Source organism: Candoia aspera, chromosome 1, assembly GCF_035149785.1.
Source record: "Candoia aspera isolate rCanAsp1 chromosome 1, rCanAsp1.hap2, whole genome shotgun sequence".
NCBI classification, from domain to species: Eukaryota; Metazoa; Chordata; class Lepidosauria; order Squamata; family Boidae; genus Candoia; species Candoia aspera.
In genome coordinates this window covers 16,446,574-16,472,775 of record NC_086153.1, presented here as the reverse complement: position 1 = coordinate 16,472,775, position 26,202 = coordinate 16,446,574, and the positions used below count along the sequence as shown (strand labels likewise).

The 26,202-nt window shown below is 43.7% G+C and overlaps 1 protein-coding gene across 1 annotated transcript; it reads right to left on the bottom strand.

Annotated features, from left to right (window-relative positions):
- Positions 1–242: 242 nt before the first annotated feature.
- On the bottom strand, positions 243–23,814 carry SSC4D (scavenger receptor cysteine rich family member with 4 domains). The gene is made up of 11 exons (XM_063291108.1): positions 23,725–23,814; positions 22,427–22,484; positions 20,762–20,797; positions 18,488–18,820; positions 14,689–14,760; positions 13,478–13,792; positions 11,749–11,832; positions 10,274–10,351; positions 5,117–5,431; positions 4,178–4,255; positions 243–559 (listed from the first exon to the last, which is right to left on the bottom strand). Exons 1-11 carry the CDS (start codon positions 23,812–23,814, stop codon positions 243–245), a joined length of 1,776 nt encoding a protein of 591 aa, XP_063147178.1.
- Positions 23,815–26,202: the final 2,388 nt, after the last annotated feature.

The window sequence follows — 26,202 nt, the reverse complement described above, 5'->3', positions numbered from 1 at the left end:
AGACTAAGATCTAAGATATAGATAAAATGCTTCTCCCCCATGGACAGCTCTAATCAACTTCAGAATTGTTTTCTTCACCCGTTCTTTCACTTCACCGGGCATTTCTCATCTGTGTATAATTTATTTTGTAATGACTGCAAGATAGGAATGACTTGAAACCAAGTTCAACAATTAAAAAGGAACACAACCCCTTTCTTTGCTGTTAATAAGCAGGCCTCCCAGCCATACCTTCTGGCACGGCATCACAGCAGGTGGCAGAGGGCGCCAGCGTCTTCCGAGTGATCACAGTTGTGCACATTCCACCGTATGTGAGAGCAACTCAGGAGAGACATTTCATCTCCTTTGCACTTGAGGTTGTCCAGGAAAATGTATCCTTTGCCCTGGCCATATTGCGCTTCTCCAAAGGCTGCCAAGGCACCTCCACAGCCAAGCTGCCGACACACCACCTTCACATCCTTGAGATCCCAAGCATCGTCACACACTGTCCCCCACTGGGACAGGTAGAACATCTCCACCCGGCCTTCACAGCGATGGCTGCCATTGACCAGCCTCAGAAAACCTTGGGGGAGGACAGAATCAAAAACATGGTGTCATTACAATGGACAAAACTGGGGGTTTCCTCCCAAATCTTTACCTTAATTCTACACATGCTCGGAGTTACTCCAAAAAGGAGGTAGTTCAGGGTAGCTCTAAATAAGTCATTGCTCTGAAGGTGCCTCTTTCCACTAAAGTGGGTGATCCTCTTCCATGTTTGTATCATTCAAACACTCCTTAGGCAGAGATGCACTGGCCTTATTGGTAGCTAATATTTATTCTTGCATTTTCAGTATCCAGAAATAAATTGTTTTCAATTTAAGTGCCCAGTTTTAATTCAGAAACACACCTTTGATGCAGCTCTCCAATGCACTTCCTTAAAGCAACCAGGTCAAGAAACGGGAATGTAGTTATCCTGCCCTAAACCATCATAGTCATTTTCCTTTCTGCTCCCAAAGTGTCTGAAGAGACTACACAAGGGCAGTGGTAGAAAAAGAGGTTTCTGGTACTTATTATGATAGTGCTGCTCCCCCTTAAATGACCTAAAGTCACCTCTGTATGCAGTGACCCAACTACACTGGGAAAAATCAAAGAGCTCTGATGGATCAAGTCAAAGATCTATTTAGTCTGCTTCTACCAGACTGCTTCTACTTCGGCCTGGGAAATCTAAAAGCAGAATGTGAGCGCCCCGGCACCTTCCTCCTAGTATTTTTTTTGGCTGCTAAAACTGGAAAGCAACCTGACTATCAGATAAAAATAAACACTGCATTCACACAACAACCTTAGCCAGGTCCATCAGAACCTAGCAGCTCCATATCCACATGCCGTGTTTGGATAAGTTATAACTTTTGTGGGTGCATATGTGTATTGTATTTATTTATTTATTTATGTCTCAGATTTGTACTACTGCCCATCTCCCCCCAGGGAGGGACTCTGAGCAGTTTACAATGTTAATCAATTAAAACATTAAAACAATAATGATAGTAAAACATGAAATATAATACAATATAAGATTAAAAAGTTAAAACAGAAATCCAGATGGCTATAAAAGGTTGTAAATATGAGGGGAGCACTGTAAGGTGCCAGCCATCTCCAAAAATGACTCCCCCACTCCCCATCCCAAGCACGGCGGCAGAACCAAGTCTTCAGGGACTTCCTGAAGGTCAAAAGGGATGGAGCTTGCCTGACCTCCAGTGGCAGGATGTTCCAGAGGGTGGGTGCCACTGCAGAGAAGGCCTGCCTCCTGGACCCCGCCAGGTGGAATTCTCTTACAGACAGGGTCTGCACCATGCCCTCTCTGCATGAACAGGTGGGATGGGTCGATGTGATGGGGACGAGATGGTCCCTCAGGTAACCTGGCCCCATGCCATGTAGGGTTTTAAAGGTGATAACCAACACCTTGAATTGGACCTGGAAGCAAACTGGCACCCAATGCAGCTCCCACAGCAAAGATGTTATATGTGTCCTAACAGCCAGGAACCACGCTGAGACAAGGAATAGGTCTCTAGTGTTTTATTACTGCTACATAACAGAGAATCCTAACAAACTGAAGAAGCGTGGGAAAACCCAGACATATAAACCCCAAAGACTAAGGCGGGCCCGATCTGTGTCTCTTTGAATGGCCACCTAATTCCTCAGTACTACGCATGCGCTTTACAGCCTGGATAGGAGCCCCCTGCTCGCCATCCTCACTCATGACAATATGTGCCCTTCTAGAGGCGCCAAAAATAACCCGCGCGGCTGCATTCTGGACCAGCTTCCAGATACTCAAGGTAATTCTGAAGCTTCCAGATACTCTTCAAGGGTAACCCCATGTAGAGCGCATTGCAATGGTCTATGTGGGAGATGACCAGGGCATGAGTTCGAAGAGCCTCTTGCTCCAGGAAGGGGTGTAACTGGTACACAACACGAAGCTGCGCAAAGGCCCTCCTGGCCATGACTGCCACCTGCTCTTCGAGCAGGAGTCATGAGTCCAAGAGGACCCCCAAGTTACGCACCAGGTCTGTCTGGGGCAGTGCAACCCCATCCAGAACCAAAGATGACAAAGTCCCGGATACGGAAGAACCATTAACCCACAGCCGCTCCGTCTTACCAGGGTTCAGCTGAAGCCTGTTGTTCCCCATCCAGGCCCCCACAGCCCCCAGGCCCCTGGAGAGGGCAGTCACAGCATCACTTACCTCACCTGAGACAGAGATGTATAATTGGGTATCATCAGCATACTGATGATACCTCATCCCGTGGTGATGGATGATCTCACCCAGCAGTTTCATGTAGATGTTGAATAGGAGAGAGAACCGAACCCTGTGGCACCCCACAAAGGAGGGGCTGCAGGCCGGATCTCTCACTCCCTATCACCACTGACTGGGACTGGCCTGAAGGAAGGAGGCGAACCAGTGCAAAACCACGCCGCCCACCCCCAACTCCCTGAGCTGCCCCAAAAGGATACCATGGTCAATGATATTGAAAGCTGCTGAGAGGTCAAGAAGAGCCAGGATGGATGCACTTCCTCCACCCTGCTCGTGCCAGAGATCATCCATAAGTGTGACCAATGCCATTTCCATCCCATAACCGGGCCTGAAACCTGACTGGAAGGGCTGTAGATAATCCGTTTCATCCAGGATCCTCTGGAGCTGCAACGCCACCACTTTCTCAACCACCTTCCCCAAAAAGGGGAGGTGGGATACTGGACAAAAATTGTCCAACACAGTAGGGTCCAGGGATGGTTTCTTAAGGGGGGGGTGCACCAGCGCCTCCTTAAAGGCCGCCGGGAACACTCCCTCTCCCAAGGATGTCTTAACCATCGCCGGGGCCCAACCACATGTCACCTTCCGGGCTGCTTTTACCAGCTAGGAAAAGCATGGGTCTAGATGACATGTGGTGGCATTCACAGTCCAGAGGATCCTGTCCACTTCCTCAGGCTCAACAGGATCAAACTGTTCCCAGATAACTGGGTAAGTACATTCCGTCAGCATCTCCTCAGACTGTGCCTCACGCTTGGAGTCCAACTTCGAACGGATCTGAGCAATTTTGTCCTGCAGATGCACAGAAAACTCCTCCGCACAGGCCTGTAGGTGGGTCACTGGGCCCACCTTCCCCAAAAGGGATTGAGTGATCTTAAACAGGGTTGCCAGGCGGCATTCTGCAGATGCAATAAGAGTGGAGAAATATTGACGTTTTGCCGCTCTTACCGCCACACGGTAGGCCTTAATAGTGTATGGCTTAGCATGTTGTACATACACAACCCATTGGATCAGTCTGTGGTTCAGAATATTGGGAGAAGCTCAAAAATAGCTTAATTCAGCAACCAAATTATACCTGTTGGGTGCAAGCAGCCACTTATCCCACCACTGAAGCCATCACATTTCCATCGTTGAATAATAAGCACTGCTGTGTAAAAAAATGTTCTTCCTTTTGCTGATCTGGAATGTCCCACTATTTACTTCATTGGATGGTCTCCTTACCCAATCCAGAGTCCCCTTTTTGGGAGAGATGGGCGGTGATAGAAATTTGAAAAATAAATAAACAAACAAACATTTTCTTTCCCTGGGTACTTTCTCTAGATAACATGTATAATTTTATACACTATCATTTTCCCTCCTAAGCTAAGAACATCATGTGCTAAGGGCAGCTGGGGTCTACGTACCATCTTTGGGACGAGTAGTAGTTGAAGTTGTGGTGGCAAACGTATCTTCTCGCAAGGAAGCTCCTGATTCTTCTGCACCTGGGATCCAGGAAAAAGCTTAGGGGCACTGACTAGCAAAGGGGAACACCACAATGCACATTCAATTAGTTAATCTCAGTTTCTTTTTTTTTTTAAGGGCATCTTTTAGCTGAGTCCTAATTAGGGCTGGTGTCCAAGGCATTTGCAGATATCTCCTCTGGGATCTACCACACTCCCCACCTTGCCTGGCTGTTTCTTTTAACTTTTTAATTCAACAGTAACAATAAATCAGAAGCAGGCCAAGGAAAGCTCTAAATTCCAGCACCACTCTGATTTGCAGATTTGCCTCTCGTCTCTACACTAGCCTCCTAGCCTTTTCCCAAAAGTAAAAACAGTGAATGGTTGCAGCTGAGTGCTTTCTTCTGAAGCCCACTGGTCCAGAAAAAAAAAATCAAAGGTAAACTGAGGCAGCAGGAAACAGTCTAAGGTGCTGGAGGGGTTGCCTGGAGCATCCTTTACAGTTTGCTTTTGGCAAATGAGTGTTTTGTAATCAGCATGGCAATCAAGAAACCATTTGGGGAATCAGCAAGTAGGAGCACCCATAATATGGTCTCAAAATTTCACATATGTTCTCTGCTCCAGAAGCAGTCGCCTACCCTTGAACTGAGTATTTAAATTTTCCCAGACAGTGAATTAAAGGCAGAATATGAGCACATTTTTCCAGGGACAAAAGCTGAAACAGGGTTTGCAATCCACTTCACTCAAACACACACACACACACACACACACATACAGACAGAGACACTTTGCAGGGAGGTGAGCAAAGAATAAAATGTGCCTGTACACACTCTGAAATTTCACTTCTGTAGCAGCTAATAGGAGGCGTCAATCATGATGTATCTTGATACTTGCATCTCTCACCTCTGCAGATGACACCAGCATCTTCGTGATGCCCACAATTATGTTGTCCCCATCCCAGGTTAAAGCAGTCGGCCAAATCAGTCTCTGTGCCAATGCAATCCACGTTGTCCAGAAGAATGGGCCCAATGCCGTAGCCAAAGTAGCCCAGCAGGGTAGCCACAATGGCTGAGCCACAGCCCACTTGGCGACATACTACCTGTGCGTTGGGGTAATCCCAATCATCATCACAAACAGTCCCCCAGAAGTCCCCATATAGAACTTCCACCCGACCTTGGCAGCTGCTGTTCCCATTCGCCAGTCGTATGCTGCCACCTGCTGGTCAGAGTGGGAGGAAGAAGAAGATGAACTGGCATCACACATGAGAATCTCCCGAGTTGCATTTAATTTGGAACTTTGCGAAAAAATTCCATAGCCAGGATCCACCCTGGCTGGTTCTGAGCTTGTTTTTAGAGAGGTGCCAATCTCACTCATTTGAGGCTCCAGAAACACTGGTGGTCACCAATTTCAGTTTTGTAGAGATCACCTTGTGGAAGAGCGGGCTGCTTGAACAAAACTGCAGGCACCTGTGCTGCCCCCCTTCTTTCTCTCCCATTTGAGCCTGTCCCCCAGTCTCAGCATGGCAGAGTTGCCCATAAAGCTGCAACCTTGACACAGGTGTGGGAGGAGATGTGTGTTTTGGAGCTGTGCAGCCACCAGCACCAGCAGAGTACAGCAGCAGCCAATGAAAAAAAGTGCTTTTCCTTCAGAAGGAGTGGAGGGTCCAAAAGAGAGGAAAAGAAGTATAGCAGCCCAGCAAGACAAAGCACAATGTGAAAAAGGTGCAAGAGCTCTACGTGCTGGCCATTAATAGAAAAAAGAAGAAGAAATCTCAGAGAGAAGGGACTTAAGACAGAACAGGTTTAAGAAAGAAACGTTGATGCATACTAGTAATAGAGTAGAGCATAGTATACAGGTAGTCCTTGACTTACGACCACAATTGTGACCGGAACTTCTGTTGCTAAGCAATGCGGTCATTAAGTGAATTGTGCCAGATTTTACGACCTTTTTGTTGCAGTCATTAAGCGAATCACCAGGATCGTTAAGCGAATCATGTGGTTGTCAAGTGAATCTGGCTTCCCCAATTGATTCTGCTTGTCAGAAGCCCTCTGGGAAGGTCGCAAATGGCGATCCTGTGACCCCGGGATGCTGCAACCCTCATAAATACATGCCGGTTGCCAAGCACCTGAATTTCTATCACATGACCACGGGAACACTGCAATGGTTGTAAGTGTGAGGATTGGTTGCAAGTCACTTTTCCCAGCACCATCAAAACTTTGAAAGGTCATTAAATGAATGGTCGTAAGTCAAGGACTACCTGTATAGGTAATTATAATAGAGTAATAGGTAATAGAGTAGTAGGTAATAGTAACAGAGTATAGTAATTGAATAGTAATACTATAGAGTATAGTATTGTCATAGTAATAGTAATTATCATAGAAATAGTATAGACTTAATAGCAATAGAACAGAATATAGGAAGCACTCGAATATTACTTTGATATGTTTGTTTTTACAAAATAAAACATCTCCCCAGCCCTTATAGGAGGATATGAAGAAATGTCCAGGGTCCAGTGCTTTTCTCTCTCTTGAGTCTGGGTCAGTCTAACTGGGTGCTTAAAAAAACCCTGTGACATACCTAGAGCAGGGGTCAGCAACCTTCCCAGCATGCTTTATCACTGCCTGACGGTGCCTGCTTTTTGGAATATCATCCCCCAGGAGATCAAACTGGCCCTGACCCTGTTAGCCTTTGGTAAGGCCTTAAACACTTGGTTTTGTCATGGGGCCTGGGGGTCAGGAAGGGAGGCTGAGCCTGTGCTTTAGTTATGTTAACTTATGACTGATGGGTTTGTTTTTACCTCAGCTGCTGTTTTATGCATACTGTTTTAGTTTTTTCGGGTTTTTATGCTTTTATACTTTTTAGCACTGTTAGCAAGTATAAAAGTATAAAAGTTCAGAGTTGTGAACTTGAGATGGAAGGCATATAAAATGAAATAATAAAATAAATACATGATGTAATCTAATGTCAAGTGCTAATTCGTTTTTAAATTGGTCAAGGTCTCAGCAGTTCAGGTAGGAACACAGATCTAGAGCTTCCCTGAAACCCTGGTTGTGGGGCAGGAAGAAGACAAGATAGGCAGTGGTCCCATCAGGATGCAAATCTGGGATCCCACTCAGCAGAACGAGAAGGGGTCTCTAAATGCAGCTAGGCAAGTTTAATCCATGTTAAAGTAAGAAAGATAATATACATTTACTACCATCTAAAGACACCCACTTACCCACACACACTGATAAAGCTACTGAATCCAGTCTAAACTGACTTTTTTTTTTTGTCCCTTCAAGTCAATATTGCCTCCTGGTGACTGCCTGCACAAGTCCCTGCAGTTTTCTTGGCAAGATTTCGGAAGTAGTTTGCTCTTACCTTTTTCCTAGGGCTGAGAGAGGAGGACTGGCCCAAGGTCACCCAATTGGTTGTGTGCCTAAGGGGGACTAGAACTCATGGTCTCCTGGCTCCTAGCCTGGTGCCTTAACCACTACATCAAACTGGCTCTGACTTAGCTGCATTAAAAGGTAAATAACCATCAAATCACAAGTGATTCCTGATAATTTCATGGACAGGTTCATGTAATTTCCTTGGCAACAACAAGTAAATAATGTGCCATTGCCTTCTCTCATTTTTCCCCCAGTGGTTTCCATCCAAATATTAACTGGGTGAAACCCTGCTTAGCTTTGTTAGGATCTGACAAGATCTGTTAGGTGCTACCTGCTATGGTCACCTAATTGCATTAAAAAGTAGCATGTCCTCTGAAGTGAGCTCAGCTTCTGGTGGCTCCATGGATGTATCCATGTAGTTGTATATTACTATTAAAGTAAAGAGGGCAACATGGAACATTCAGATGTAGCTGAATTTCAACTCCCACCTGCAACGGTCAACTTGGCCAATGGTGCATCAATGGTGATATAACTGCTAGAAGGCTACACAGTGCTCATCCATGACCCAAAGGCAAGAATGACAACATATTGCCACAAGGGTATGAAGGTGGTTATAATGGGGAGAAGGAATAATCTTGAGGAACAGGAGGAACAGCCGCAACCAAGGCAATGGTCAGATAAAAGAACTCTGAGTCCAGGGAGATCTGTAACCTGAGTAAGCATCTCAGATAAGACCCTCCCTAGTTCTCACAAAGATAAAGGGAAGGAGAGGAAAGCACATTCAGACTTGCAAGATTTTGTTACTATAACCTTATAGTAAAAGTAGTATTAGCATGCATAACTTTGGTTAACTTATCCCTGTGGTCATTTGCTTTCAGTTCAGCTATCTGAATGAGCCTTATGCTAGACTTCTCCAACTTGGGGCTCTCCAGTTGTGTTGGACTTCAACACCCAGCTTCCCAAAGCCACAATGGCTGGGAAAAGAGGAAAGTGAACACAAATACTTCTGAACACACTAACTAGAGACTAAAGATTTGCATTCAAATTGAGACCTATGGGCCCATGAACAGAGCACCTGTCTGTGACACATTAAAGCAGCTGCATCTCTTTCCAGGACTGTGTGGCTGTAGCAGAAGCTTCTCTGCAAAATCTACATCAGCTGTATAATCCTAGAAAAAGATATAGCTGCTTTAATGTGTTGTATTGAATTTCCACATGTTCCAAAGCACCTCTTCCCATTTGAATCCCAAACAATGCAAAGCTAATACAAACCCATTATGTTTTTAAACAGGTTGTACTTCAGGGGATAGGGCTGGAACAGAAAGCAGAAGTCTCTACCAATCCTTGCCTCGGATGCTTTTTTATTGTAATGGTATGTGGGAATGACCTTGGGAGGCAGGAGAAAGAGCCACAGCCCAGACAACAGTCTGATAAATGAAATCTGAATCTGAAGGAGGAGGGTTGGACAAAGCGTCTCAGAAGGGACCCTCTGAGTTTTCAGGAGAGTAAAAGTAAGGGAGGGAAGAGGTGCTTTCAGACTTGCAAGATTCTGTTACTGGAACCGTACAATAAAGGTAGTGGTAGCACTCATGGTTGGTGCTTCCTCTCTCAAAGAGCTGACATCTATTCTTTCAAAGCCAGTGGAATGTTGGGGGGAAAAAGATGTAAGGGAGTCAGGACATCCGACTGTCCATCAACAGGATAGCCCCCAAAACCTGAACAGAATGGGATCAAATTTGGTGTGGGTAGAGAAGCTGACAAAAGAAAAACTGAGTTCAAAAATGAGGTGGATCCAGTTTAGGATCCTATGGGAGAAACACCTGGGCAACAGCTTGGAGTGTCGCTCACTGTTCTTCTCAAAGCTTCCTTCCCACCCACCCCGTTCCTGGTCCCGTGACCCAGAGCAAGACACATGCAGCTCGCCCCATGCTTCCCAATGCATGCACACACACAGATGCAACACAAGAGAAAAGCAGAAGCACACACAGTGTCACAGCATGTTACTTCATTACACAGGAAAAAATAGGAATGCCTCTTTTGGCCACCGCTAGTAAAGGGGTTGGAAAGAACTCCAGACGCCTTGCTCTGCACACTTTCCCGGGCTTATTCGTATCATCAGAGCTAATCCCAGAACTTTTCCTACACAGTTTTCTACTAGCAGTCATTCCATCTCATGAAAGAGAATTTGCTTTTGAGATTTCTTTCAAAGAAGGGGATTTCACTGACATCTCATGCTTTCAACCTATCTGGTTACTAGGTGGCAGAATCCTATTTTTCACTGTATAACTATCTCTCAGGAGTCTGCTAGGAGGAACAAAAAGCCGAGATGACAGCTGTGACCACGTGATTGAAGTACTGCCCCTTTTTACATCTGCTGGGGCCCATAAAAAAGGGGTGGGGCTTCAGTCTCCATCTTGACCTTTTTAAACCCCCCCGCGGATGCCCCAGCTGGGTCCCTTGCTTTAATTCAGTCCCAAGGGAAGACATCATGAGTGAATTCTTCCCATTGGGTTGAAAAAAGTATTGGAGAACTACTCCTGTTCCAGGAAGAATCACACACCTAATTTTTTTGCCGAGATATGTGGTGGAAAATTACAAAAGGCCGCTTGTGTCTAGCTCTGATCAAGACCATAACATTTGCATAGTAGTCTAGGCCTTCTTCCTAGCTATGAAGAGTATAAAAACTTACTTTTTTTTTCCAACAGAAGAAGGGCTGAAGTCATCCCCATCTCAGTTTCAGAGGTAGGCTGGTTTTTATCCTCGGTGACTGCAAAGGCATGCAATTGTGAGAGCATTTCCACCCAGTTGTCTACATGGAGTGAGTGTTAGGAAGGTGAGCTATTCTCTGTTGTTTGAACCAGTTTACAGAATCACAGAGTTGGACAAGAACTCAAAGATTCTCTAATCTGACCTCTCTCCAACCTCATGAAGAAAGTCCACAACCACAGCAACCCTCTAGCCTCTGCTTAAAAACTTACACTGAAAGAGTCCAGCCTGTGGTCAAGGTAGCCTGGTCCACTATCAAAGAGTTTGGATTGCCAGGAAATTATTAACCCCCCCCCTTTTCTTGAGTATAAACCCCTTTCTCTGAGTTTAAATCTGTCAGGCTCCTACCTTCTGACAATGGGGTTTATTGCATTTATTGGTTATTAACTGAACAGGTTAAATTAATACAATAAAATGTGTATCTCCTCTTAATTATTGTTTCTCCAGGCTCAACATTCCCCAGCTCCTTCAATCTTGCTTCCTAGGACTTGAGCTTCAAGTCTCCCACCAGTTCAAATCACCCAGTCTAGGCCCTTTCCACTTGTCAGTAATCTTCTGAAATTATGATGCCCAGAACTGATGACAATCTTCCAGGCCTCGCCTTAGCAAAGATTAAATCACTAGGTTCTCAATGGGCTCCAGGAGTTGTCTCTCAATCTTCAGTGAAGAGCACCTGAGTTTTGCCACTATTTGATCACACTCTTCAAAAGCCCTCCCTGAAAAAATAATAACCTTGATGTGGACACTTCTCCAATGCAAAAACAAAAAACAAAACTGACCCTCTAGCCCAGAGGCCCAAACACTGAAGCCACAGAGTGGCATGCACTGTCACCCAAAACTTGAGGGAGGCCCAGAGTGCCTTCCAAATTGTCACCAAATTCTAATTGTTAATGTTCCCAAAGGGTAAAATTAAGAATAATTTAAATTAAGCTATGAAGATAAAATTTAGGTTTTCTCTAAGTCCTACCTATTTCTTTACCTATCAGAGGATATTGGAGGGTAGGTAGGTAAAAAAGTCAAGATGGCAGCCATGACTGCATTTTCAAAGCCACCAACTTTTTAAACCCATCCCTGTAGACACCCCTGGATCCTATTGCTTCTTGGAATGTGGCCCTTGGCAGTCTGCTCAGAGGCCAAATATGGCCCAGGCCCCAAGAGTTAGCCTTCCTGCAATCAACCTGTTCCCTTTTTCAGTAAATCACTGGTAGCATCTGGCCTACCCATGGTAGCCTTCCTCAATACGGTGCCCTCCAAGTATGTTGCTCTAGAACTTCTTCCTCCCCCAGCATGGGAAGACACAAGACCCACATTGGAAGATTCTGATTTAGCTCACATTTCCTCCCCTCAAATTCTGTGATTTATGGAGAGTGAAATTATAGAAAACATGCCCCCTCTTACCCGTGACTGTTTCGGTGAATGATTCTTTGTAGTGCTGTACCAATAACGTGGTGATTGGCAAAATGGTTGTTGTTATCTCTAGCCCTGGAGAGACAAAACAGCAAGAAAGGTTGGTCATGCCAAGTCAGTGTGCCAGTAACAGATTTCCAGGTAGTTGTCTGCTGAGGAGTTAATTCTATCAACCTTTTCTGGTGAACTGTGTGTATTTTGCTCATTAAAAATATTAAATGAAAAGCAATTGATGGGTACCTTAATTATTTCTAATAATTCCAACAATAAGTAAAAAAGGCAAGGAAGGATCCTGAAGCTTTGTGTCCTTCAGCCAAGCCTCTGGAAATCTTATAGTGTAATCCTATGCATGCCTAACAAGATTACACAAATTAACTAACCACATCTTAGTCTAGCATGTTGGGTGAATCCAGAAAATTGGGCTGACTGAATCTGCCATTGCTAATTATGGGAAACTGTTAGTGAGAACACATTCACTGCCATTTCTAGGACCAGTTCAAGATGCAGGAATTTTTGACTCACAAAGCCCTGATTTGACACAACTTGAGATCTTGCCAGTTCAAGGGCTGCCTCTTACCAATTTGCCCATGAATAAAGTCTGCCATGGAAGCCTTACTCTGGATCTAGCTAATTTTCTTAGAAGTAGTAGAAGAAATCTTAGAAGGCAGTAACCAAAAATGAGTTCTTTTCTACTGTAGCACTCCATCTCTAGAATTTCTTTCCTTCAGAGATGTCCAGGACAAGCTCCTTGTTTTCATTTTCAGCCTATATTAAAACCTTTCAATTTCTCCAGAGCAATATTCTCCAACCAGGTTGAGAATAAACAATTCCCCAACCCTCCAAATTAGTTGGGATTGTCATTCCCAGAATTCCCAAACTGGCAAAGGCCAACCTAGTGGGTATTTAACAAGACTTTCCCCCAGGGAGGCAAGTTGAAGTAACAGTGGCAAAGGCTCCACCAAGGAGGAAGCTATAGCCTTTAGAGCAGTGTTTCTCAACCTTGGCAACTAAGATGGATGGACTTCAACTCCCATGCTGGCTGGGGAATTCTGGGAGTTGAAGTCCACCCATCTTAAAGTTGCCAAGGCTGAGGAAGGCTGCTTTAGAGCTTCAAAGCTACATTAGAATAGATCTAATTAGGAGTTCTGTTTCCATGCTGCTCCATGTTGGGTGAAGCAAAGGACATTTGAGCCTGGCTTCTCTGAGCTTTCCCCTTACACCAAGGCTGCATTCACATGATATCTTAAAGAACAAAGAAAAGTCCTAAAGGACACACATGCTGCCCTCTTAATCTATTCTTGTGGTTCACTAACTAAAGTTAAAACCTTAGCATGTCATTGGATATTTTGGGATGTATAAAAAACAGAATTGCAATCTACTTACTTTCCTATTTCAGCTTCCTTTGGCTATGGCCTATTCTCTCCAACCACTCCCACCAAACCATTTCAGTCAGAGTCCTTCTGACCTATAAACATCCTGTTTTAATTCAAAATAGCAGTTCCATGGTTGGAATATCCTGGTTCAAGATCAGGCCACTTGTAGTACGTTTACAACAGCCATTCAAAGAAGAAAACAGGATCTTCCAAGCTTGGGTCATGTTGACAGTTTGCACACCCCTTCTTTATATTGCTGGAGTTCAAAATGTCTGCGCACATACAGAGAGACCTGGGAACTGCCTGCCTTGCCTAGATGGCTGAGATGTCTTTTCCAACTTGCTCACCAGAGCAGATGACCCCAGCATCCTCATGGTGACCACAGTTATGGATGCCCCAGCCAAGGCTGAAACAGGCTGAGAGATGTGGTTCGTTTCCATCGCAATTCACATTATCTAGGAGGATGCGCCCTGTGCCGTAGCCAAAGTAGGCATTGGTCCTGTAGGTCACAGCATGGCCACAGTCCATCTGCTTGCATACCACATTGGCATCCTGCAGCTCCCATTCATCATCACACACAGTGCCCCAGTTTCCTTTGTAGAATATCTCCACTCGGCCTTGGCAGGAGTTAGCCCCATTCACCAGCCGGACTCTCCCATCACCTGAAAGAGACCAGAGGAGCCTTTCTCAACTTTTTGACCCTGGAGGAACCCTTGAAATCTTTTTCAGGCCTTGGGGAACCCCTGCACACTCAGGCTCAAATATGGGCCAGAAGTTACAAAATTATTACTGTATATTTGTTTCATGTGTCGGTCTGTATATATGCATTAACAGTGTTCTTAAACTAAAAATAAAGAATGAAACTTACCTCTTTGATGTGAAGTTGCCTGAATTTGAAATAATTTTTCAGATAAATTGTGATCTCCCAGGGAACCCCTACTGACCTCTTTACCCTAGGGTGCCAGGGAACCCTGGCTGAGAAACCCTGGACCAGAGGATTATAACAACAATCTGCCTTGCTATGTTTATTACTTTTGAGAGTGACAATGAGTTCTTCTTATAAAAGAGTTAGAGATGCCTACTAACACAAACATACACACAAAGCCTTGCCTGAAGGAACCCCCACTCCATGAGGCCACCATTATGCAACCTTTCAATTTTCTCCTCTGCCATGGTTGTATTTTTCTGATAAGGAAAAAAAAATGGCAGTAGCAGTGAATGGAAGACATGATCACCTGAACTCTCTCATCCCATGCTGTAAAATTCCATGAACAAGGCAAAGTAGTACAATGGCTATTTAGTACCGGTAGTAAAAAGTTATTATAGCTACCAGACACCGCTCTATCTGAGCCTAAGTAGATATATCTGAAATAAATGAATATTTCTCCCTAGCTTCTATTTTCCTTCCTTTCTAATGCTGTCTACCATATGCTGGTTGTTAGATTATAAGGCCCTTGAGACACATAGCCTTCCCTTCCGTTTCCATGTACACGCTTGCAAAAATAAATAAGCAACCAAGTTAAAGATGATTTCTTAAGTAAATCTAGAAAGCACGTACTTTTCCTATCTTGTAATGAGACTGTGGTTGTTTTGCTGGCAGGGCCTTTTTCTGATTGCATGGGTAGCAGTTCTGCAAAGACAGACAAAATTGACGCATGAGGATCAAGAAAACTCTAGAATTACTATATCACCACCATGGCCATGTGCCATTCCCCCATCTCCTCTGTATATGCAAGGCCCTATAACTTCTATTTTAAATTATAGTTGGTCAAGTTGATGGATTTAACCAGCCTTCCCAAATTTGAGCCCTCCAGATGTGTTAGGATTCCAAGAACCTGTAGTCTTAGTACATCTGAAAGACACCAGCTGGGGAAGATTGATGTAAAAAAAACCCTGAAAAACGCTCAGTTTAATCCATAGGCAATGTTACTATTATTGTTTATTCTGGTAACATCCAGACTTTCAACTGTCATATCTCATGTCTCAGGGGTAGACAATGTGATGCTCGTGTCACACATTGCCTGGAGATACACCTCATGGTGCCACTAGGCTCTCCATCTGTCCTCCCTGAAAAAATTAATCCTGCTGTGGTCCATTCTCCAAAACACTCCCGGTAGCCCAGGGCCCCCAGGCCTTCAATTCAATAGCCAGAAGTGTTCTTTGGGAAAAATTAAAAAATACAAATATTGACAGACACCTCCTCTATCTTATACAGAAGTTATATTCTAATTCCACCTTAAGAGTAAGGTGAATCCCCTAGGGACTTTATCTGGCTTAGTAAGTAAGCAGAAAAGAGTACATCAGGGATGTATTTTTGCCCCCTCACTTTTTAATGTATACATTAACTCCTTGATTAATCTTCTTCACAATCTGGATTCCCAGCCTCCCAATCTAGCACAACGTAAAGTACGGATACTTCTTTATGCTGATGATGCCTTTATTATTTCACAAAACCCTACTGGATAGAAAACAGCCATAGCAGCAACACTAAACACCTAGGGCCCCCAAAACTGAGTCCGCAGGGCTATATATGCCCATCAACCAAATGCTGGGGGACCCTGTAGTGGCCTCTAAAAATTGCTTCCAAAGTTTAATGATTAATATTACCAAAGGACCAAATTAAGGCCATGTAATTTAGATTAAATTAACCTAATTTAATATTTAAATTCTAAGTTTTTGCCCAAAGCCTAGCTACTTCTATGCCTTGGTTCCAGTTACTAGTTGGAGTGTGGCCCCAGGCAGAGGACTCAGAGGCCAAATGCAGCTCTTGCCCCAGAGTTGTATTGCAACCCCAGCCTTTTTGCAGTCATCATCATCATCATCCCTTTAATTAAAGCATAACATTAGAAGGGATAATTCAAAGCCACATGCTGCATATCTCCCTCCTTCCCACCAATCTCTCTTGCTTGATCTAAAAATATGTCAAAGGTAAGTGTAGATGATAGAGAGCATCCTGGAGGACTAGAGGGGGTGGCATGGAGTAACACCCCTGCATACAATAATCAAAGAGTTTTCAGAGAAATGGAAGAGATGTTGCTTCCAGCAGTGCTTAAGAGAAGTCAAAATGTCCCTTTGCACCTTACTTCAGGAAAAGGGGATTAAATTAGCAATACAAAAGTGCCCCATCGAAGAATAAACCAGAGGCACTTGCCCTTTAAGGCTTCAATAGCCAGTCACTGGGGTCACAGAACTAAATGGCAGTTCTATTTTCATGTTGCCTAGCAACCATGCAGCTAAGGCAGCTTGCATTGGGCTTCTCCCTGTCCTTCTTCTAAACTGGGGTAGCAAGCCCTTGCCCACATGCTCCAGCCTCTCATTTCCACCTCCCTCCACCACCCCCACTCCCCAGATTGCACCATTAAAATACAATGCCATACTGATCTCTTTTTCAGGAGTGGTGGGGAATGGGCGCAGATTGATTGCGGGATATCCTGTTCCATCCTCAACCCTAAACACCACAAAAAAGCAAAACAGGGAAGGCAAAAGGATTCAGCCGGATGTAATTGAGTCAACTGCTGGCCTCTTGCAGCCATTCAGAAGGATGGGAGGTAGAATTGTGTTGGAATTGGAACTTGGCATGCAGCTAGTGACATTATGGGCAATAGATATAGAAGGACTCTGCATTTTGAATTCCTCTCCTTGTCTGAAAGATTTACTTTGATTTCTCTGTGTAACCTACCTCCTATCCTTAGGACTTTCATCACTTCCCTCTTCTCCCAGTTCAGTCCTTTCTCGTCTCTTTCTGACCTGTGCAGATCACATACTGTACTTCAAAAAGGGAGGACAGCACCCTACAGACCAGTGTTTTTCAACCTTAGCAACTGTAAGATATGTATAAGATGTGTGGACTTCAACTCCCAGAATTCCCCAGCCAGCCTGCTGGCTGGGGAATTCTGGGAGTTGAAGTCCATACATCTTACAGTTGCCAAGGTTGAGAAACACTGCTACAGACTCTTAGCTGTAGACAGTAACTCAGGCTGTCGTGTGTGTGTGCGCGCCTTCAAAACTCTATCACCATGCTATTTCCTAAAAAAGGCTTACCATTATGTTTCTTTCACAAAAGCACCAGCCTCAATAATATTTTCTTATAAAAGTTTCTCTTTCCAACAAATTGTGCTCTGTTCCCTCAAAAGTTGCCTGCCCTGTACTGTGTCAGCTGTCCTGATCAGTTTAGTCTGTTCTGATCTCCATTTGCACCACAACAGTTGCTGATCTGCTCAAAGCAGCTGTTTAAAATGCTCTGAACATAGGATTCTCTTTTGCTTCTGAAGCCACTATTACTCAGCCACCCTTTTAATCAAGGCTTCATCTCTTTCTTTTATCTATTAATTGATGGAAGCCCAGACAGAGCCAGCTGTACTTTCTTTACTGAGGACATTGTAGGAGGAGAGCCGTGTTAATCAACAGTAGCAAAAATCAGGAGACTGGTAGCACCTTTGCTGACTGAAGTACAGCATATGCCTTTTAATAACATTTGATACTCAGATAATATGCTACCAGACTCCTCCTGATTCTTTAATGAGGGTGCAAGTCCTAGTTTTAAGCATTCCCTTTCATGAGGTGGTAAGGAAAATACAGCATTCCAGGCAGTGGTGGGCCAACAGATTTCTTGTTTACTGATTCTCTAAAACTGCAGAAATAGTGAAATGGCCAAGCTTTGACTGGCCAAAGAGCACAAAGCTGACAGCATGGGCGCTCCCTGCCACTTCCTGCCTTGAAATGAACAGAGGATTATCTGTTGAAGATCTAGTTTAAAGAGACAGACCAGATTCATATAACACACTAAGCCAAAATCAAATCCACATTACGGCTTAGTGCAACGTACGATGTTTCTGGTGGTGACAGTGGCATTTCCTTTCAAGGGATATATAACTGCTCCACCAGTTCTGGCTTCCAAACATGACTTGAATAATCTGCCTGTAGTAATTTCTGGGCTTTTTTTTTTAATTAGGTAGTGATTGCATTTCTACTGGATTACACCCACTCAGGGGGGCTTTAAGAATCCCAAAAGAAAAGTTGGTGGGCTGTGCGTGGCCTCTGGATCACACCACTCTTTCTGCAGAATCAGATGAAGATGGAAGGGAAGATTCATATCTCATTCATCTATGAAGTTTGCCTGGGTAACTTTCGGCTAATGCTTATTTCTCAGCCTAAGATTTTGGTCCTTTCAGATTGTCTGTGAGGTTTCAAAAAAGGGGAGAACACCATATACAGCACCATGATCTCCTGAAGGAAAGATAGTTTAGACATGCCACAAATGTTCAAGCAATAAATAAACAAATCAGGTTGGAGGGTCCACTTTGATACCAATCCCTTCCCCACCACCACTACAATCCATCAGGCCCAAACCTTTGTACCATTACACGTGACGGCCACATCTTCATAGTGGTAGCAGTTGTGGATGCCCCATCCATGGCTGCTGCACTCAGTGAGGGCTGCCTCTCTGCCTTTGCAGTCCACATTGTCTAGAAAAATGGGCCCATGCCCTCTGCCAAAGGAGAGGATTGGTGGCATGGCGATGGCATGGCTGCAACCGAGTTGGCGGCACACCACATTGGCATCCACAATGTCCCAGTCGTCATCACACACTGTGCCCCAGGTATTGTTGTAGAAGATCTCCACGCGTCCCTGGCACCGGGTGCGTCCATTGACTAGCCGTACCTCTGGAAGAAAGAGGGCAGCTCCACTGTCTTGAACAAATCAAGAAGAATGACTTCAGTGGGGGAGGAACAGCTGCATTATAGCTGGTGGGCAACTAAGATAGGGTCAGGCAAGTCATCTGGGGCTAATTTTACATACTGGAGTTCAAAGTCAAAAAGGTGCACAGAATCAGCATAAAGAAATGAGTGGGGCCAGGACAAAAATTATATTAATTTAAATAAAAATAATTAAAGCATGGGAAAAAAATTTCTGCCATGGAACTTCCCAATCTCAAAATGGGCCATTCTGAGTATTCTGAAAGTAGCTGGACCTCAAAACAAGCTCATTTCAGGGCTGGAATATTCTGTGACAGAATATTTTGTGCAGCCCTATTAATTAAATACGGTAAATATAATTATTCTCTGCATACTAAAGATTTCCCCCTTTTTTGGTCCTAGTTACACTGGGAGCAGCTCCTGGCTTTTGAGGCATCCATTCAAATCTTTCAGGGCTGTCATTCAAGAATGTTATATTCCATCTTGAGGCGTCATGCTGTGCACCCTTGGATTAAGGGAAAGCAGGTATGCTAAAATGAAAAGGTATCTGGAGTATAGCTATGGTCCATTAAATGTGCAAACTCTGTGCAAACTTTGACGCAGCCCACCAAGGGAAAGAATTACGGTGGCTGCTAGGATTAGAACCATCAACCTCAAGCTTTGTGGATCACTATTTCTTCTTGTGAACTATCAGAGCTACAGGCTGAGTATTTCTCTAAGTGATGGTTTCTCTGGTCTGGTCCATCCATCCAGACTGGGCACCATCTGTTCTCAAATGTAACCTGCTGTGTCATCTCAGTCATGTTCTCTGGTTCTCATCTTGCACCTCTGATTTCTTAGCTTCACATATGGTTTCTAGTTCTTGGTTTCCACTTTCAACCTGATGGCTTCCTACATTCAACTTGTCACTCCAAGCATTTTCTCAGCTGGCCTTAGGTCTGGGCCTCTACAATTGCCCAACCTCAAATGATGGCAATTGTCAGCTGGGAGGAAAATACACCCAGCTTGTTCTTGTGCCCAACCATAGCTTAAAGTACAAAAATCCTCAAAGGGAACTTTTGGGATATGCAACTAAGGAGGATCATTGGCTCCTGTTTTTATGTCCAGCTGTTATTGCTGACACTGCCATGGTACCTGGTAGAAACCTGCTAACTTTAGGTGTACATCATGCCCTTTATGAATTAGTTGAGCTCAGATGCAATGAATAGTCACCTTCTTGCTAATGGTCAATTCTCAGTAAGGTAATCATAGGCCCTATATTACAGAAGATTGAAGAGTTTTCCACTTTGAGCCCAGTTTCAAGATCAAGAACCATAAGAAGGCAATGTTAAACACCTGGTTACCAGGCTTAAAGCAACCAAGTCAACTGTTGACAGTCCTCCCCACTATGATGAGAAGTATTTCAGTTTGAATTACTGTAACTATTTCCTAACTGGCATCTATATAGTTAAACTAGCATTTATTCATTTGATCCAAATTCCTGTGCTTCCAGTGATGATCCATACAGTACATTCTTCAGATTAGAAATTGACAAAAGGTGATTGATTATGCTACATCAAGTTGTGTTGACTCTTAGTAATTAAATAGGTAGATTTTCTTCCAGAAGCTCTTAACATGGAATTTATTGATAAAAGTTGCCTGTGAAGTCTAATAAAGAGCTTTAAAGCAGATGGAGGGGGAAACAGGGAGGCAAGAGTTCCCAAAAATAGCAAATGGCACATTCACCCCCAGGGAGTTCCAGGTTGCAAATGTTAAAATGGAAAGTTTGCTACTTTAGTTGCACTTCATCCAAGCAGGAAGAAAATAAGTTGCCCGAAGAATGATGTTGTGGGAAATAGAGCAGGAAGGGGATGGTAGTGTTGCTAGATCAGCACAAATGCCGGGTATGAAAGAGCCCTTAAACTCAATATGTATCTCCATATAACACAGTCTCACCTGTAACGGCCATAGGTGCAGCCCCAGTGCTGCCACCTGAAACAGAAAAAAAAAAAAAAAATTCAAACCAATTGAATTATATCCCCATTTCGAGGGAATGAACCTGGATATCCTGCCTTCTCCATCTGGTGACTTTCAGATATGTTGACTTTGAAGCAGACTGGATAACCATTTGTGTAAAATGCTTTAGCAGATCCTCCACCAAGCAGGAGGTTGCAGTATATGAGCTCAGGGGGCCCTTTCAACTTTATGATTCTATGACTCAAATCCTAGAATTCCCATCCCGCACGATGACAGGGAATCCAGGGAGCTATTAATCCAAACACAGTGGAAAGTAGCAAGATTGGACTGCAGAATTCTGGGAGTTGAAGTCCACACATCCTAAAGTTGTCAAGTTTGAAAAACACTGATCTGCACAATGCTGGAGTTTGGATGTTATTTAGTGCCAGAATAGGCAATCTTTTGGTGGTCAAGGACCAGGTTTATCACTGGGGAGACATAAAAGTCAGAAAGTGAGTGAAGCTAGGTTTTGCAGGGATATATTAGGTTGTTTTTTTTTTTGCTTTCTGTGATATTCTTATTTTAGGGCTTATACTATTGTTTTCATGTTATTTCTGATCTCTGTGTGATAGGAAACTATGCTGTCAGTTTACAGCAACGATGGTCAGAGTAGGCTCTGTGGGCTGCAAAAAGGGGACCTGGGGCAAAGGTCAACCACCCCTGGTCTAGTGCCAAGACTGAGCAGCCTATTTTTCTCCAGTTCATAAGCACTGGTTTCACTAAGCTCAAGAAAAGCTGCATGCCACTGAATATGGCTGGAGTCAACAACAGGCCTGGTCTAATTCAAGGGCGCATGCACACTTTCTTTCTCAATTTCCAAAGCTTCTCCCTGTTAGGTTCAGAAGGGGAATTTCCCCTCTATTCCAGGCAGGAAAGATTGCTCTCCCCCAGTCTTCCAAACAGCTGTAACAGCAATAACATCTACATGGAGAAGAACCAGATACTGCCATATAATTGTATTTGATTTACATTTGGCTGGAATTTGGGGAAACAAAGTCTATCATACCTACAGAACAATAGGAGGGAACAGCTCTTGCACATCACCTGGCAGCCATCCTAGTTCAAAGTCCTCATAATCTGCCTACAGGTACCTCAAGTGTCCAGTTCCACCATTAAGCAGCAGAGGTTTGAGTGCTACATTTATTTGTTTGTTGTTTCTTTGTTTATTATTCCAATTTCTATCACTGCCCTTCTCCCCCTTACTTGGGGGAATTAGCTTTATGATTTTGTACCTATTCAAGATCACACAGCACAGATTAGATATTTGAGATTTGCATATTCATTTGCAGTGTAGCTAACTTTGGTCCAAATCTAAATTTAGACATTGCATTTGGGAATTTCATATAAAAGGGAAAAGTGAATTCTGTTTTCTCCCCTTGAAAGCAGTAAGAAAAGCAAGGGGGTGAGGCTGGTCATCAATATGAATCTGATTTCTTTTGGGATGATACAGCATTACAGAACAAAGGCACTGTTGTTGTTTACAAATATAGACAGAGGGCTTAAAGGAAAGAGGATGATCATAGACTTTGAAAGGAAGATTTTCATCAGGACAGTGGACAAAAGCAACATGGATTAAGGATCATGGAAGCAGGGAAAGACTTTTGCCCCTTGCTCTGCTTGGAGCATTCCCAGATGAAACAGCCACTGCAGGAAAAAGGTATATCTTTCCACATATATAGATACAGCATATCTTTCTAAAATCCTATGGCAATAGCAGATAATGCAGATGCCCCGCTTAATCCATGAAAAGTTTCATCATATAGCATTAGCCAGACACACCTAATACAACACACGTTCTGTTTACACAATATCATTGATATCAACAGCGCAAAGACTTTGCACCAAGGAGCTGAAAACCTACACATGGAATCTATAGGCTACAACAGAGTTACAGAAAGGAAAAGAAATGTAGCAGAGGCTTGTTGTAAGCAAATGCAGTTATGCATGTTCAGGTGTGGTTAAAACACCAGTCTTGAGAGAAAAGTTAATTGACTTGAAAATAGATGAATCTTGGGTTGGTCTCCCCAGAACATCCCATTTGGTAGCCAAATTGCCCTTATTTGCTACCAGAGGGAGAAGACATCATTAATCATGCCAGTTTGCCACAGCTCCATCCAGCAATGACTCGAAGAAGGGTTTTCCTGGTGATATCCCCTGCTATGGAATTCCCTTCACTGGTGATATGGCAGCCCCTATGATGGAGGTTTGCCACTGGTTACTAAAAGCTTATTTGTTTGTTTATTATTTTATTTATTTGTTCAGGCTGCCCAACTCCAAGAAGAATCATCTATTTAGGCAAGCCTTCCTGGACACTGATATATAGTACTGGTTTTGCCAAATGCGAGACCCAGTTTGGTGTAGCGGTTAAGGCAGTGCTTCTTAACCTCAGCAACTTTAAGATGTGTGGACTTCAACTCCCAAAATTCCCCAGCCAGCCAATTCTAGGAGTTGAAGTCCACACATCTAAAAGTTACCAAGGATGAAAATCACTGGGTTAAGGCACCAGGCTAGAAACCAGGAAACTGAGTTCTAGTCTTACCTTAGGCATGAAGCCAGCTGGGTGACCTTGGGCCAGTCACTCCCTCTGAGCCCTAGGAAGGAGGTAATGGCAAACCACTTCTGGAAAACCTTGCCAAGAAAACTGCAAGGACTTGTCCAGGCAGTGTCTGAGAATCGGACATGATTAAACAGATTATATATATATAATAGATTACCAAGTGCAGGTTGCTTTACAGTACCTTGGTGTTTTTACTTTGTGGATATATTTATCTATTTACAACCATTTGTATGCAATCTGTTCTTATAACTCTAGATGGCTTGTTATTTGCATAAGAAGCAGCAGAGGAGAAGAAAAGGAGGAGGAGGGGTAACTCACCTGTTAGTAAAAGGAAGAAGAATGGAGCCAGTGTTGGCAGGATCAGTAAGGCAGGTGGTACCCAGAGTGCTGGCTTCTGATCTTTCTTCCTGTAACCTGGCCAAGGTCCAAAGTTCATTTCTGCTTCTTGCAGGATTAAGTGGAAGATTTTCGGTGTTCTCCCAAGGAATGTCTGCCAAGCCACACCAGGAAGAGGGAAAAACAGTGCAGGGGCATCCTTCTCTCATCATGTAAAAGACATGCAACTTGGCATGGTAGAGAAATTTATGAAGGTTGTGTTTCAATGCAAATTAACCCAATTTAATTTCCTTATACAGCAGCCTTCCCTAACCCAGATCCCCCTGATTTTTGTTAGTTTCTGGGGGAGTCACAGGTGGTATGGCAATGATGTGGCGACATCACTGGAGGTGGGACTTAATCCACCCATTTTACTTGTTATTGTTAAAAAATAATATCTGCAATTTGGCAGAGTTGTGGGGCAATCTTGGAGAGGCTTTAGGACCAGGAAAAACGGCTGAGAAGGTTGCTCTAACCCAGTGTTTCTCAACCTTGGCAACTTTAAGATGTGTGGACTTCAACTCCCAGAATTCTGGGAGTTGAAGTCCACACATCTTAAAATCGCTAAGGTTGAGAAACACTGCTCTAACCCAAAGGCTGACCATCTCATCTTACCCTCTTCACCTCCATAATCCAGCCTCACAAGGACTGTTTGAGAAAGTGAGGGAGAATTAAATCTCCCCCCACCTACACATTCACATACACATTTCTCCATTCTTGAATCCTGCACGCTGGCAGACAAACGGCATCTGAGAATGAAAAATAATCTACTTCATCTGTGTGTGTGTGTTTGAATGCTCTATTCATCCATCACACTGTGACGCTCCTTTGCGAATAATGTTGACTTTTGTCCTGTGGGGCCCTTACCTGCCTTTCCCTCTTCTGCTGGTCACTGAGAAAGGCTGAGCGATGGCAGATGAGCTGGCTCCAGGCAAGCAGCGTGAACCTGTCCTGGCTAAAGGAAAGCATGTGGCTTTTCAACAGGAGGCAAAGCATCTCCACCCTGTGGCTTGCTCTCCTTGCAAAAGGATGAACTGCATGATCTGCATACTTTCCCAGTTTTCAAACAGACTGATTTTCCTCCTTTTTTGGAATCTTTCAAGTATGCACCTTTACATACTGTATAGGCATATCTTTTAAAGTATATGCATTTTGCATTTCACTGTCATTTTCATTTTGCAACATGGCACTGATGATTACCATATTTCAGGAATATCACATACACACACACACCAAAAAACCTGGGCTCTTTGCAAGCTTTGGCAGACACTAGTTTGTTCCTAACTAAATAATTATCATAATAATAGTAGTTGCAGTAATTTGGATTTCATAGAATCACAGAATTATAGAGTGGGAAGGGACCCCCAGAACATGGAGTCCAACCCTCTGCAATGTGCAGAAAAACCACAGCAAAGTCCATAGTATTTGGCTGCTTTCATCAGAATGACAGCAGCAGCAGAGTGGCATGATGCTGCAAGCTCCACCTCTTTGGGGTATGTGCTTGTGACATCACAATGCACATACAAAAGGGGCGGAGTTTGCATCACAATGACACAACGCTACTTTCCTCAATCTGACCCCTGAAAATCAATTAAACCCTTCTTGAGAGGTAGCTGTCCAGCCTTTCTAAAAAAACAAACAAACCCAGAAATGGAGAAGCCACAATTTCTGTAAGTAGACTGTTGTACTGCTGTAGAAGTCTTACCCTAAGAAAGCTTTTCCTTATATCTAAATGAAATCTAGATTGCTGCATTTTATACCCATTACTTCTGGTCCCGGTTTCAGTGTTCATGGAAAAGAGTCCCTGGCCATCTTCCCTATGGATTTCCACCCTTCCACCTGAAAGGGGTAATCAATCAACCAGCAGCAACTATAAAGCTAACCAATTAGCATATTTTTGCTAAGCCTGTCAGGTCATAGAACAGCCTTCTGCCCCTCTCAAGTGCTCTGCAAATATGTTGCAACTACAACTCCCATAACTCCCAGCCAGTGTGGCCTTTGTTGGATGGGAATTCTGAAAGTACTACTCCCAGCGGCATACCGGATTGAGGGAGGCACGTATAAGAGCATTGGTTTAATTAGCAGTTAGGGCATGAGGGGGCAGTTGAGCGAGAGTCCCTTGTTTGCTTTGTTATGCTGCTTGGTCACCACTTTATATTTTACATTTATATATTGTTTATGTTTCAACCTTATATGGTTTGGGGGGTTGGTTTATTTTTTGTTTTTTATGCTACATCTCCCCATCCCCCAAGACACAAGTTTTGAGTTGGGCGACCTTATAAATCTTAATTATTATTATTATAATAACCAAATTAACAAGGTTAAGGCTCTGCTGGCATGAAAGGCTTCCTGCTGGTTAACTGAACCATAGCTTTTTCAATTAACTTAATTTTCTGGGTCTGTACATGACCCTGAACCATAGGCTAATCTCACAAGCTGGGTTCACACA

Bases quoted from the DNA above. Each gene is read 5' to 3' on its own strand.
- SSC4D (XM_063291108.1), bottom strand. From the start codon at position 23,814: ATGAACTTTGGACCTTGGCCAGGTTACAGGAAGAAAGATCAGAAGCCA. The intron at 20,798-22,426 runs GCAAAAGTCTTT...TTTCTGTTTCAG, and splicing joins TGCTCCAAGCAGAGCAAGGG to GTGGCAGCACTGGGGCTGCA. The intron at 13,793-14,688 runs GTACGTGCTTTC...GGTCTCTTTCAG, and splicing joins CTCATTACAAGATAGGAAAA to GTGATGGGAGAGTCCGGCTG.